The 13,792-nt window shown below is 37.2% G+C and overlaps 1 protein-coding gene across 7 annotated transcripts in view; it reads right to left on the reverse strand.

Annotated features, from left to right (window-relative positions):
• Positions 1-13,792, reverse strand: part of CSGALNACT1 (chondroitin sulfate N-acetylgalactosaminyltransferase 1) — a 216,997-nt gene that overhangs the window by 38,773 nt on the left and 164,432 nt on the right. For all 7 annotated transcript variants that reach the window (XM_072114277.1, XM_072114274.1, XM_072114260.1 and 4 more), the window contains 2 exons: positions 11,538-11,754; positions 7,754-7,855 (listed from right to left, as the gene is read on the reverse strand). In XM_072114277.1, coding sequence (XP_071970378.1) covers positions 7,754-7,855; positions 11,538-11,754 — 319 coding nt within the window. The remainder of the gene's footprint in view (positions 1-7,753; positions 7,856-11,537; positions 11,755-13,792) is intronic.

Consider the following 13,792-nt stretch of genomic DNA (forward strand, 5'->3'; position numbering starts at 1 on the left):
TTTCCTAATATGTAAATAACCTTATAGTGCGAAACTGCAGGAATGTAAATGTATCTAAGACCAATTCTTAGAACTATTGCTGCTTTAATGCAATCATAGATCTAAGAGAGTGCCACCAGTGCGTGAAGCACAGAACAATTGATGAGAAAGATAAAACCTCAATATAAGAAATATAAATATTTTATTAACCCTGTAGTATTAGTTCTTGCTCCAAAGAATTTATCATAAAAAAGGAGACGAAGAAAAGTTTGCATTATTTAGCAGTCACTGGATGTGAACTTGGCCTAATAGGAAAAATATCAGCACTGCAGGACAACCTGGTCTCATTGTACATTTGTAACCAGAGTCAGTCACTGCATATTCTCTGTGTAATAAACATTATTATAATCTAAAACGCTCAATGCATCATAATTTAGAAAAAAAAAAAAAAAAAAATCATCACACTTTGAAGTGGAGAAGTATATAAACGATATATAGTATTGATCTTCTCAGCTCCTCCAGATCTATAACATACTGCCTACAGAAGTGACTGCATGACAAAACATGTATGTTACATAGGCTGAGATCATAGCCGTTAGTTGCATAATCCGGCATCTTAAAGAACCTGTAATTAAGAAATCATCCTCATAAACTACTACCAGTTAGATGTCAAGTATCTAAACACCATCTGTAACATGGGTCTTTAATGACCCAGCATGCTGGCATCATAAAAAAACAACTTTAAAATCAGATAGACAGTAAACTGGTTGCATAAAGTTGAGGTGAAGTGTTTGGCACGGAAGTCTAGCTCTCCACTGCTCTTACTACCCCCCTCACTGTAATTTATGGTCCTGCGTCCAGGGACATCATAACTGGCTTTCCTAAAGTCAATCAGTAGAGGGGGCATTCTAAGGCAGCGAGAGCTTGACTTCATTGCTAAACTTTCTGCCTTCACACAAGCAAATGTAAATAATTCTTAAAAGATGATCATGCCACCACGCTGGACCATGAAATAAACATGGTCTTCAAGGTGTTCATCTGTTTGACAACCTGCCGACAGGTTCTCTTTAAATAAGCAACTGCAAGAACCAAGGGCGCAAATTCTGATTTCAGGACCAAGAGAACTTATTTCAACCCTGATATTGATCTTTAAATTAAGCCATACACTTACAACATGTATTAAAATATCATTTCTATCAAATATGCATAAAGTGTTTAATGTCTGCAATATATGTGTAACATAATTTTATGAATATGGAACACCCATTAAAAAAACAAATCTGAAGAAAAATCATATTTCCAAAAAACTGTTGTATGCAGAAATACATAACACATTCAAGTAACATACTGGAACCTAATTTAGCCAAATCTTAAGTAAACTGTCCTAAACATTTATTATGCGTGAGAAAATGTCACTAGTTGCCTGGTTGAAACCACAGATAAGCCATTAAAAACACTCAAAATTATGTTTCAGAGTTTATGTTTAGCCTAGAGATGACTCCAGAATACTGTTGCTTGCTTAACACAACAAATGGAAAATGTACGCGTCTCCAGCTAGGACTTGAAGAGAGTGTTTTATGTAAGAAGCTGGCTTGTGTAGCTTCATCCCCTGCAGTGCCAAGTCCCTGTCACAGAGTCTGCTCCTACTTCTATGAAAAGCTATGACTAGCTATTTACATTCATATTTGTAAATCACAGAAAATGATTTGAATAACCGACTTGTTAATAATGCTCTATCCTCTAATTATGAATACTGAAAGTATTCATGTCACATTTAAAAAAAAAATGATTTAAATTTGAAGTTTCTGTGCAAAATTATGCAAAATAGAAAAGCATGGCAGGTAATTGTTCTTATCTGGAAACTTTTTTTCCACTGAACTTTTATTAACCCCTTACAACCTGGCCCTTTAGATTTTTCATTCCATTCCATTACTCCCCACCTTAAAAAAAATCTTTGAACTTTTTTATTTATTTTTTTTTCATTTTGCCATCTTCTGTGGCTAATAACTTCTTCATACTTTGGTGTACGGAGCTGTGGGTGGTGTCATTTTTTGCAACGTTTGATAAGGTTACAATGCTATCATGTTTAGAACTGTACGACCGTTTTTTATATATTTCAGAATGGCAAAAAAGTGCCATTTTCACCTTTGGGCGCAATATTCCGTTACAGGGTTAAACACAGTGAAAAACTATTATTAAATTTTGATAGATTTAGATTTTCATATTGATATGACTTCTAAGAAAAGTGGGGTGATTTGAATTTGTTTTATTATATTTTTTTTTTTAATTTTTACTATTTTTCAGACTCCCCAGGGTACTTTAACCCTAGGTTGTCTGATAGATCTTACCATATGCTGCCATACTACAGTATGGCAGTATATGGGGATTTTCTTCCTAATTCATCACAATGTGCAATTAGCAGATTGTAATAAAAGGGGTTAAAATGAGACTGCGTAGGGTCTGTCAGACCCGAGGCTGTCATAGCAGCGGAAGCGCCCATGCGCAGACATCTTTTTGAAGCCGCAGCCAAAGCACCCATCATGGGTGTTACCGGTGCAATATGCAGCAAAGACTTGCCGGCTATGGAGAGGGCTCAGCCCGTAGTAGTAAGGGGTTAACGTTTTCAAACAAGAAAAGGGTTTACATACATGAAGTGTAGTGCTTGTCAGGTTTATCTTAGCGGTCTTTCCTTATTGATACATGTGGTGTTTGGTCTTTAGTGAATTTTTAAAACAAAAAGTCTCCAAAAGTCGCAATTAGCTGAAAGCTCATTTCTTCGCTGGACACAGGACTTTTAATGCGCCATGGAAAGTCACAAAAAAAAAAGTGCAAGCAAAAGGTTTGTTACATGTGCCCTATCGTGTTCATCCTCAAAATGTAGAAACTCATATATTCGGAAAACACAGAAAACAATGTAGTAAAATCTGTAGTTCAAAAACCTCCTGATTTAGGTAGAGAAGCATAAAAAAAATTACTTTCACTCATAAACATACAGCAAAGGTATATCTTATTTCCAGTGGATGGATTTCTGGGTCATTCCTTCCCACTGCATCATTTAATGGTTACTCCACAGCAAAAAGAAAGTGACAGCTATGCTTTTGCATCATTGGTTTACTTTGGGGCATTATCTTCTTTTACCTCCTTAAGCCATGTTATATTTTTCTCATCTTACATATCCATCCTGTCACACAGATTAAATGCTTTGTGAAAACTTCATCACAAAGTATCTCTTTGTGCCCATGCATTGAAAAATACCTACAGCAAACGATTCACCATACTTCTTTGCTGTTTTCTTATATGTTTTCATATTCTGAAATAATGTTATTCCTGCATATTTCCTTCCATAAGGCAAAAGAATAAATTTAATTGCCAGTAGATGTGTGTAGAGGATCTTTTCCTTTTCGATTATATATATTTGGGGAAATTTCTAAGCAATCTTATTGTATTTACATGGTCAGCACAGAAAAAATTATATGCGCTAGCTATACCGCCCCACAATATTGTAATAAGGAGGCCCAATGTTAGGTCCATATCTCCTTGGTTTGCACTTTCTTCCTCAGGTGAATCGATAAAATAGTTCTTCTCACTGCAGTCCTTAGAGGATATAAATTTGACTGATAACATTGTTGAGGTTTACTGCTTTTTTGACAAAGGTTCTGCCAAGTTTTTAGATCCTTATAGCCCTTCTGACTGCAGGATTGATATTTTAGAGGGTTCTAAATACCAAGGGTAGGACTTTCAATCCGTCCCCTCTGGAACATATGAGGCTATACAAGAGTATATTTGGGGCAGTAAAGAAAGGGAATATCCATCTATCCAACTCCCCTATGCAAGCAGGTTTCATTTTTGTCAGTAAGAAAGATGGTGGCCTCAATGCATATACTGAAAAATCCATAACATTACTGTAAATACCCAATACCCTCTCCCATTGATCCCAGATATTAAAAACATTGTCAAAAAGAGTTTCAAGCAAACAAAAAATCTATAAATATAATTGCATTTCCCCAAAAATAACCGGTTACGGTTTAATAGTTTTCATCCCTGGAGTATTGTGAAGTCATTACCGTTTAGTAGACCATAACATAGGCACATCTGGGTCATTGTTATATAAACTTCTATAACTTGTGACAAATCATGCTCTGCTAATTGCATTTTAAGTAAGTGCCTCTGATAACATCTATATTTACTCTTGTTCAGGAGTTACATTCATTCATAGTTCAATTTTTTATAAGTTTATACGGGTCACTACTCACATGTGTCTATTTTGTGGTTTAGGCCCTGTAGGCCTCATTTCTCCCATTAATTAATTTAATTATGTAATCTTTTGTAATGAAATAATAAAGATATACTTATTTTATCATTATAGTGGAATTTCCCCATTTGTTTCATATATTTGGCTTATATTTATGACCTTATTTTTATACAAGTGCTACTGTATTGCAGTACTGTATATGGGACTTTTACTTTTGATCCATAATCGTGTGGAGGGGTGTTTGCTGCATTAAGCAGCCCTCTTCATACACCCGCTGCCGTGCCATGACGTAGAGGAACGAGTTGTTCTTGGGTCTTCGCATATTCTTGTTATGGGGGTAACCCTTTTATCCTTAGGGTCGAAAAGAGTGATTAAATTATGTTTTGTATATGAATTTATACATCATTTGTTCAAATAATGTATTTTCTCTTTTTCTTTTAGAAATCTACTCATTGATGACCTCATCACTTCCCATCTGCAGAAGGGGCCTTCATCTTACCTTCTATGGATCAGATTGGCCGGTTTTTTAAATCTTTTATGTTGTACAGTTTTTGGCTGCCTTCATGAATGGTTGGAAACTAGATATAGGAGACCCTCAGCGTATGATGCACTCCCCGCTCAGAGTTGTGACAATTATTGAAGCACAAATGGGATATATTCTTTACACTGATGACATATTTGTAAATAAAGAGACCGTATTTCCCCATATAGGAGCGCGAGTCTGTACTTTATAGAAATCTGATGTGCATTGTATGAACTTTGTCATGTTATCACAGGACCCATAGTCCTTGTTCAGGGTCCCTGTGTTCTTGCTGGACTCCATCTAATTGGTGAACATGATGTTTCTCACTTTTATATTCAAATATAATCATCACTTTTGGAACCTTTTTCCTTACATGTATGTTTATTTGCTAGCCACTTATGTATATATACAGTTTTGGAGTTAGGGACATTTGCTCTTACTTAATATTAAAAACGCCCCATGGAAATATTCTGCTGAGTGTGCGCCAACTAATATGTTATTCCAGTCTCCTCTGCTACCTATCGGGCATGTGCAAAGGTCAGATAACTTCCGATAACTTAACTTTCACATTCAACTTTCGCCTTTAACTTCTTATCATGCACAGAACATTTGGCTGCAAGCCAATGTGGTTTGCTACTGATCCATTAGGGTAAGCAATGTTTATTACTGCACCAGTCACTTGTGTAAATAAATACAATGATACAATAAATAAATGTGTAATACATTCTCATGTGTTGTTACAGTGGACATTATTCATAACTGGACCCTCTGGTCTATTAATATATATATTACATATAGTGTAAATGGATACAGTATATACTGACCAGTCACTGATATTCTGTGCTGAGATGTCAGTGTGTACTGAAGCCATTGGGTCATTAACATATCAAAAGGCTTTGAACAGTAAGAAGCCACCATGAACCAGGTGTGAGATTCCCTGCACACTACTGGGGTCTATCCTGAGAGGGTCTTAGGGTGGAGTTATAAGGGGGTGGGCAGGGACTACACAAAGGGATATTTAAGGTGGAAGAAGCAGAATCAATCTCTCTTGCTTTCTGGCCCCCCATCTGGATGAACAGCACTTACCTAAGGAACCAGGTCATATATATTGTGTGTGCTTTCTGTGTATGTATATAACTTTATAAGAGTAATTATAACATAGTACTTATTACAATATAGTAGACTTTATACGTGTACCTATAGATATTCCAGGTGTTATGTGTTTTACCATATATATACATAACTAAGTGTCTGCAGTGAGTGTGTATATATTAGTGTAACTACATGTATAACCTGTAGCCGTATCCCATTCACACGTGGGATCTGTGCCCTGCACGTGTATTGGAGGAGTAGATATATAGATGCTATTGTGCATAAGTCTCTATATGTACATGTATATGGTCAGGTACTGGATGTGACTCCTGCTTCAGGGTATATCCAGGGGCTGTGGTAGTATTAGAGTATATACATACACATTACTGGGTCCAGAAGGGGCCAGGAAAAGAGGTTTGTGTGCAGTTGTGTCCTCTATGTATTTTGTATTGTATTTTATGTAGTTACTTTGTCACATGTATGTTGTTAGTAAAGTCTTTTTGTATATAAGTATCTGAGAGGGTTGTATGTTATTCCTGTGATATATGAAGGACTGGAGTAGGTGCTTATGTAAATAGCACAGACTAAGGAGCTGGACAGAACCACTGAAGCCTAGAGTAACTGAATAAAAACCCAATCCCAACTCCCCTTTAACATGTGTATATATTTTTTTGGTTTTGTTTTTTGTCATTGCAAAGATCTGAATCTCAACTTTTAAAATGCTTCTGTGTGCTATAAAACTTTTGATGTAAGCAGTTTAAGACATAGTTGAAAGTGTGAGATGCAGAGAAAGATCAACTCCGCTATGTCTTAAAATGCCTGTATCTCTGCATCTCAAGGTTCTTACTGTTACAGACCCAAAGTAAGGTTTCTCCAGAACCTCTCTCTCTTTCGCTCTCCTTCTCCATCTCTTAAGGTGTAGGTGTATATACACATACACATATATAGAATGGTCATCCATTTTGACAAAGCAACCATGGGTTGAAGATTATACAGAAGCACTTAGATATGTATAATAGAACTAAGCATCAGTGATTGAAACCTAAAGAGTATGGCTGAGTATGAGGGGAATGTCATTAAACTTTTACAGAATCTATAGAAAGAAGAAACTGTGTTACAAAAGCCTAGGTGGACACAAGGTTTTATTATAGGAACAGAATCATTAAGAAAAGAGCCTGGTCAGAAATCAAGAAGACGGCTAATTACCTTCTCATGAGTGGGCTAACCTCATATAGTGTGCAACACTTCCTGTGGTTGTAGTTTAATAAATGGTGGGTTAGAAATTAGAGAAGGAACTCGTAAGCATACTGTTATGATTACTGTTGAAACCCATTTCATTTTGGAAGCGGCATGGAGTCACAAGCACCTATTTTATATGAAAGCGTGTGTGGATTATTAGTCTCACAGTCATTATGTTTCTATTCATTTTGATTAATCAGAAAAGAAATATGCTTTCCATGACATATTTATACAGACTGTAAATTCTAAATCAACCATAAAGATTACTGTACTATCAGGATCCTTTAAAATCTGAAAAATATAATATTGTAACGTAGAATAACTAGAATATAGTAGTAAAAGGTCCCAAAAATACTATAATATACCATAGACGGCAATGGCCACACGGAGCGATACAGTGCTGTGATACCGATCCTTACACGGGGAAAAGATAGGACATGTCCTATCTTTCCCTGTGTTACGCCGCTGTGCATCTCAATGGAGATGGGTGTGTTCGTCCCTCCTTCTCTCCATGGCGCCGGACATGTGCCTGCTCGGGTATATCCGTGTTTATGTAGCCTTAGTATGATTTTAAAAAAATGTTTAAATGCAGAAAACTTTTTTTTATATCTAGAGTAAAATAGTCACAATTATACATTTTACATATTGCATTTTTGTTTCTTACTCACTTAGAAGTGTTCTCCAGTATAGCTTTCACTTCTTGCGCCTGCTCTTTACCAAAGTACACAACTGTGAGATGAATTCTTTTATCCTGGTTTATGCATACCTCCCTATAAACAAAGAAAGCAGAAAATTAAAAGGAGGGACAATGCCAGAGGTAAATTAGGAGTGATAAATGTAGGGAAAAAAGTGAATCCACAGATGGGATATTGATTTTGTTTCCATTTTTCACAGCACACCTTCAAAGATCCAAATCTTTCAATGTACAGAGCTGTATGAGGGCTTTTATCTGCGTAACAAATTATACTTCCTACCTATACATTCAGTATTTAATATTCTATGCCGTAGATGAACTATATAAAACATATTAGGTATAGCGGTGTCCAAAAATGATAGGATATATCTGATACAGAAAAGTCTTCAGAAGTCCTCCCCAAAAAACAGACAAGTGTTGAAAGCATAATGTATTAAATAAAGCATTCTGGGCTCCAGGGCTCAGGCTTAAAAGCCCCCAAAATATTTGTGATTGTGTCACAGTGCTCTCTCTCCACTACCCCCTCCCACTGTGTGCCAAACAAACTACTGCTGTGAGATTTCTGGCACAGAGCGGGAGGGGTTTACAAGTGATTTCAGGGATGTGTAAGACCTCAGGCCCTGGAGAATCAAGGGATCCTTTTAACTTCCACTGAAAAACTTCTACTTGTGGTTTTGCTTTTAACTTGTGCATTTAAATAAGGTCAATTTTATAAGTAAAATACTGTAAGAATATCTAATAAACATATACCCATATTCATGCTGCAGGGAGCTATCTAGCACGTGAATGGTTAATAAAGTTAAAACTAAGTGGTAGATTTCCTTTAAATGTTGCAATAGCAGACACTGCTCAAATTTACCAATAGTTTCTAATAGAAACTGTATATTGGTTTTACAACACAATAAAAAGTATTTCTGAATAAGTATAATGTGGCAGTACCCATAGAATATATTGTAATAAATCCAGTTAGGTGTCTGTTTTTCCCCTTTTTATTTATTCAGCAGGTCTTCATTCATATGTAATATAAAACTCACACTTTTTATATTCAGATATTAAAGTCAGAAATATGTAATGTCATTACAAATGACCAACCTGTTCCTGACTTTTGATTATAAATTGGTTTGCAGCTATAGCCAAGATTGTAACATTCTAATTAAGACAAAATAATATATCTGTGCTCAGTCAGTGCCTCTCGCTCACCACTGAATGCAATTTCAGGGCTAATCTATGTTTGCCACGCATCTTCCTTGCCTTACCTTGCTGATAAATGGCCTGTATCTCCTGATTCCCATTTCTCACAAATTAAATATGTAAGATGACTTATGAAGAGCATTTTCAAACTGCAGAATTACTGCTCTTATTTTTTTTAATTCTTGAAATGTAGGCAAGAAACACTACTCATTTTAAAAAGTCTACAAAAAATATAAACTTAATTTCATTGCAAAAATCTTATACTTAAAATGTAGGCATCTTTGCCCAATGTTTATCATAGGACAGTGGTGGCAAACCTATGGCACGGGTGCCAGAGGTGGCACTCAGAGTCCTTTCTGTGGGCACCCAAGCCATCACCAGAGAGGACTCTAGGTATCTTCCTACAGTCCCAGACAGCCCAGGACTTGCTGTGCACAGAGCTATTTTAAAGTGACAGGACTACCTGGGACTACTGGAGGAGTGGGAAGGTGTGGACAGATCTGGCAATTCTTCCTGTTTATGAGACCCTGGAGGGAAGCTACAATGATAATCCAAATTTCTCCTAGCTTCTGCTTAATTGGTGTCCTCAGGGTGCTGATATGAATGAAAGCTGTGAGAGAGCAGGGAGTATAAATCACAAATTAAATTTCTGCGTTGGCACTTCGTGATAAATAAGTGGGACTTAGTTGTAATTTGGGCACTCGGTCTCTACAAGGTTCGCCATCTCTGTCCTAGGAATTTCAATGAGAATGCCATTTTTTCATGTGTCTTTAATGTATTTTAACATTAGAAGAACTCATTTAGTGGTCAATGGTCTGATGGGATTGTGACACGATGAGTGTAGTAATTATACCAGCAAGATCCTCATGGCTAAAAAACAACATCATGGTGTCTTAAAGGGTTTTTCCCACGAAAGCCCCATGGATAGGGCCTAACTTGCTGAACAGTGGGGGTCTCAGTGCTCAGGTCCCCACAGATCACGAGAACGAGGGGTCTAACCGATCCCTCGCCGCTCCTCAGATTAATGGAGCTTTTGCATGCATAACCGTTCTGCTCCATTCATATCTATGGAGCTGTCGGAGATCGCTGAGCGATCCATAGAGATTAATGGAGCAGATTAGTCATGTGCGGCCGTCTGCTCCATTAGTCTGAGGACCGACCTCTCGTTCTCGTGATTTGCGAGGGTCTCAGCACTAATGGAGAGTGTAATATTTCAGATACATGTGAAAACATCAATATTTTTCTCGTGTAAATTTCTGAAAAAACATATTTGGAATGCTGAGTTAGCTTTTACTTACAATGTTTTATACTCAGCAGACACTACCATACATTTTCAAATACCCTTCATAAGTTGTCCTTCAGCCACTCACTTTCAAATATGACAAACCAAGCAGCAACTATACTCTGGCCTTTTTTTTTTCAATGCACTCATGAGCAGCTCAGCAAGCCCATTTATTACATTGACCTGACTTGAGATATGACCAGCAACAGAAGGCCTGCTACTGCTGGGGATCAGCATGAGCCGTACACATTTCTGCGCTGCAGCTTACTTCCGTGCATGGCCGCTCTGTGGTTCAGTAAAAATAAAGGCTGCATTTGAAAGCAGATAATTAACCTATTTCTTGTGGTTTGATGAAAATTGATTTTCTAAAAATAACTAAATTCTTTTGGAAAATCACAGGTAGAAACTAAATAGCAATACAATAATAAAATTTAACTGGGAGTCTTTGTGTCACATGTATCATTAGTCTGGAATTATGAACCCAACTTTTTTTTTGCTGCTTTTCTGCATCATAATGTTTAGTATTTTTAGAGTAAAGCTTCTTCAGTAAATTTGCAACTATAGAAGAAAAAAAAAAAAACGCAATGAACTCTAATGTATTTCTGACACACACAAAAACAAATCTGGTGGTAACAGTGTGGCAACACCGCCGGAAAAGCGACCATGACAAACTTAAGGGAGGCAAATAAAAGTGCAAATTCATCTCTGCCCGAAGCAAAAAAAAAAAACAAAAAACATGATATACAGTATACACTGTAAAAACTAACTTATTAAAAGGTGTCAAGATGGAAACTTACCACTAATCCATCAAATGTGGATTAGTGGGTGGTAGGAAGGGTTTGAGTATTGGTAATAAAGTGATTAAATTTCCAAATAGTGGAAGTAAAATGTAAGAAAACTCTACATTCTAGCGAGTGAAATTTGTGCATTTCTCACAGAAAAAGAAGGTAAAAAGACAAATTTTTAGGCCCACATTTATTCAAGCCCCTGCACCAGTTTTTTTGTCTGACTTTGAACATCCTTTTCAGTGCAATCTGCTTGCACAGGTATTTATAAAGTGGGTAATGCACAATACGACTTGCACCACCTTTATCATGCTGTTTCTGACAGAATAGTGTCGCATGCTCTATATTGAAGGTGTACCAAAAAGAGTTGGTGCACTGTTTCAGGGCAATGCAGGGAGCGCCAGAATTCACAATTCATAGATCTGGTGCCCCCTGCACACTTCACAGGAAAACTGCACATTTTTGATAAATGTGGGCCAATGTGTAATAAATGACCTTACCTGAAATTGTGCATAAACTGCTGAAATTTGTCAGCTCTTTTAGCTAAAGGGACAATGATGTTCACAAGAACATTGGCCATATTCAGTTTTTCATTCTTGACTTTCACAGCAGGTCCAAATGGTCGAAAGAGAACAAGGCGCTTAAATTCTTGACTTCGGTCTCCTTTAAATGTCAGTTCATACAAAGTGCCTTTATCACGTTCTGTTCTGTAAATACCTAGAAAAAAATAATTTAGAATAACTTGATGAGAAGCAACTATCGTATATACGGTATGTCTGATTTGTAAAATAAGGTAAATGTATATATAGTATAAAGGATTGATCAAGATTGCAAACTTTTTGGAACATTAATTTGCTTTTGAATTGGTAAGAAATATTAGTTTTTTTTTTAATATAATAAGGGGGGAGGGGAATGGATTTATCACCACATTCACCACTGGCGTCTGCATCCAGAATGTTATAGTTCAGAATACATATATAAAACAACAAAGACATCCACACATTTATCGGCCCCGATAAATGTGAAAAAGCCCTGCAATGCCTTACAAGCTAGCAGGTATTACGATGAGTATTATTTCCTTTACGCCAGCTCCACAGCACGGGGGCACAAAGGGGCATGAATGTTTCCAGGCTGCGGCTAGGTAGGACCTGGCTAAGACATACACCTCGGTCCCCCACCCGATAGATTGGGAAGCCTAAACCTTGATGTATCAAGCTTCAACAAAGGGGTGGGGATTTCATCATACACCAGTGCATTATAAATCTCCCCCAAATATTATATAAGCATTAAACATATATACACACACATGCATAGTATATTCTCTACAAACATAGATCATTTATATGCTACAATAACACACCATATACACTGTTTCCTAAAATTAAGACAGTGTAATATTAATTTTTGCTCCTAAAGACACGCTATATCTTATTTTCAGGGGGTGTCTTATTCTTTTTAGCATTCGCTTTTAATGTTTAACAAATAACGTACATTTATGAATATACTGTAGTCGCGTCACCACAATCATCAGCATTAGAAACCAAACTCAAATCCACCAAGAATATCTTGTGACTCTTTTTCCATGTTCAACAGTCTATGGTACATTTGCCAATCCTGGTATTTTAAGTCTTATAATCTTCTGGACTCTTATCTTAACTCTCCAAACCTGAATTTCATGCAGAATTTTTGTGACTCCATTTCTATTAGAATTATTTTCTGTCTTCTGGTGTCCAAGCCATGGAATAATTGCAATTACTTGCAATTGATGAGAATTTTTTTCCCTCCTTCATACCATCATGGGTATGGCTGGAGGCAGAGTTGGTTGTGTTGCCTATTCCTGCCCTGTGCCTGAGCACTTAAAATAAACATCCAAAATGTCAATGTTAAATGCCCAAAAATTTCCTGGTGGTCCAACCCAGGGTCATCTCCAGGTTTCAGCAGGCCCCTGTGCAGTGAACTCCTGTGCCATTAAGAATACAGGAACTAAAACAGTCCCCTGTTCCCCGAAATTCTCCCTAGTTTTTCATTTTAACAGCCGCCACATGGTAATTTTATATACAGCCCCTCATAGTTTAATTATATACAGCCCAACATGGTTATATTATATGCTGTGATTCAGCCGTGTGAGCCCTACCAGCAGTTTCCCGGGTATGCCTGGTGCCGGCCCTGGTGCAACCGCCCAACACATACAGTGGTGGCCAATACTATTGGCACCCCTGCAATTCTGTCAGTTAATACTCGTTTTCTTCCAGCAAATGATTACAATCACATTCTTTGGTATGACAATTTTAATTTATTTTGCTTGCAATGAAAAAACACAAACGAGAATGATCAAAAAAGTCAAATCATTGATCATTTTACACAAAACTCCAAAAATCATCTGGACAAAAGTATTGGCACCCTCAGCCTAATACTTGGTAGCACAACCTTTAAACAAAATAACTGCGAACAATCGCTTCCGGTAACCAATGAGTTTCTTACAATGCTCTGCTGGAATTTTAGATCATTCTTCTTTGGGCAACTGCTCCACGTCTTTGAGATTTGAAGGGTGCCTTCTCCAAACTGCCATTTTGAGATCTCTCCAGAGGTGTTCTATGGGATACAGGTCTGGACTCATTGCTGGCCACTTTAGAAGTCTCCAGTGCTTTCTCTCAAACAATTTTCTAGTGCTTTTTGAAGTGTGTTTTGGGTCATTGTCCTGCTGGAAGACCCATGACCTCTGAGGGAGAACCAGCTTTCTCACACTGGACTGCTA

This window comes from Engystomops pustulosus, chromosome 1 (assembly GCF_040894005.1).
Source record: "Engystomops pustulosus chromosome 1, aEngPut4.maternal, whole genome shotgun sequence".
Taxonomy (NCBI): domain Eukaryota; kingdom Metazoa; phylum Chordata; class Amphibia; order Anura; family Leptodactylidae; genus Engystomops; species Engystomops pustulosus.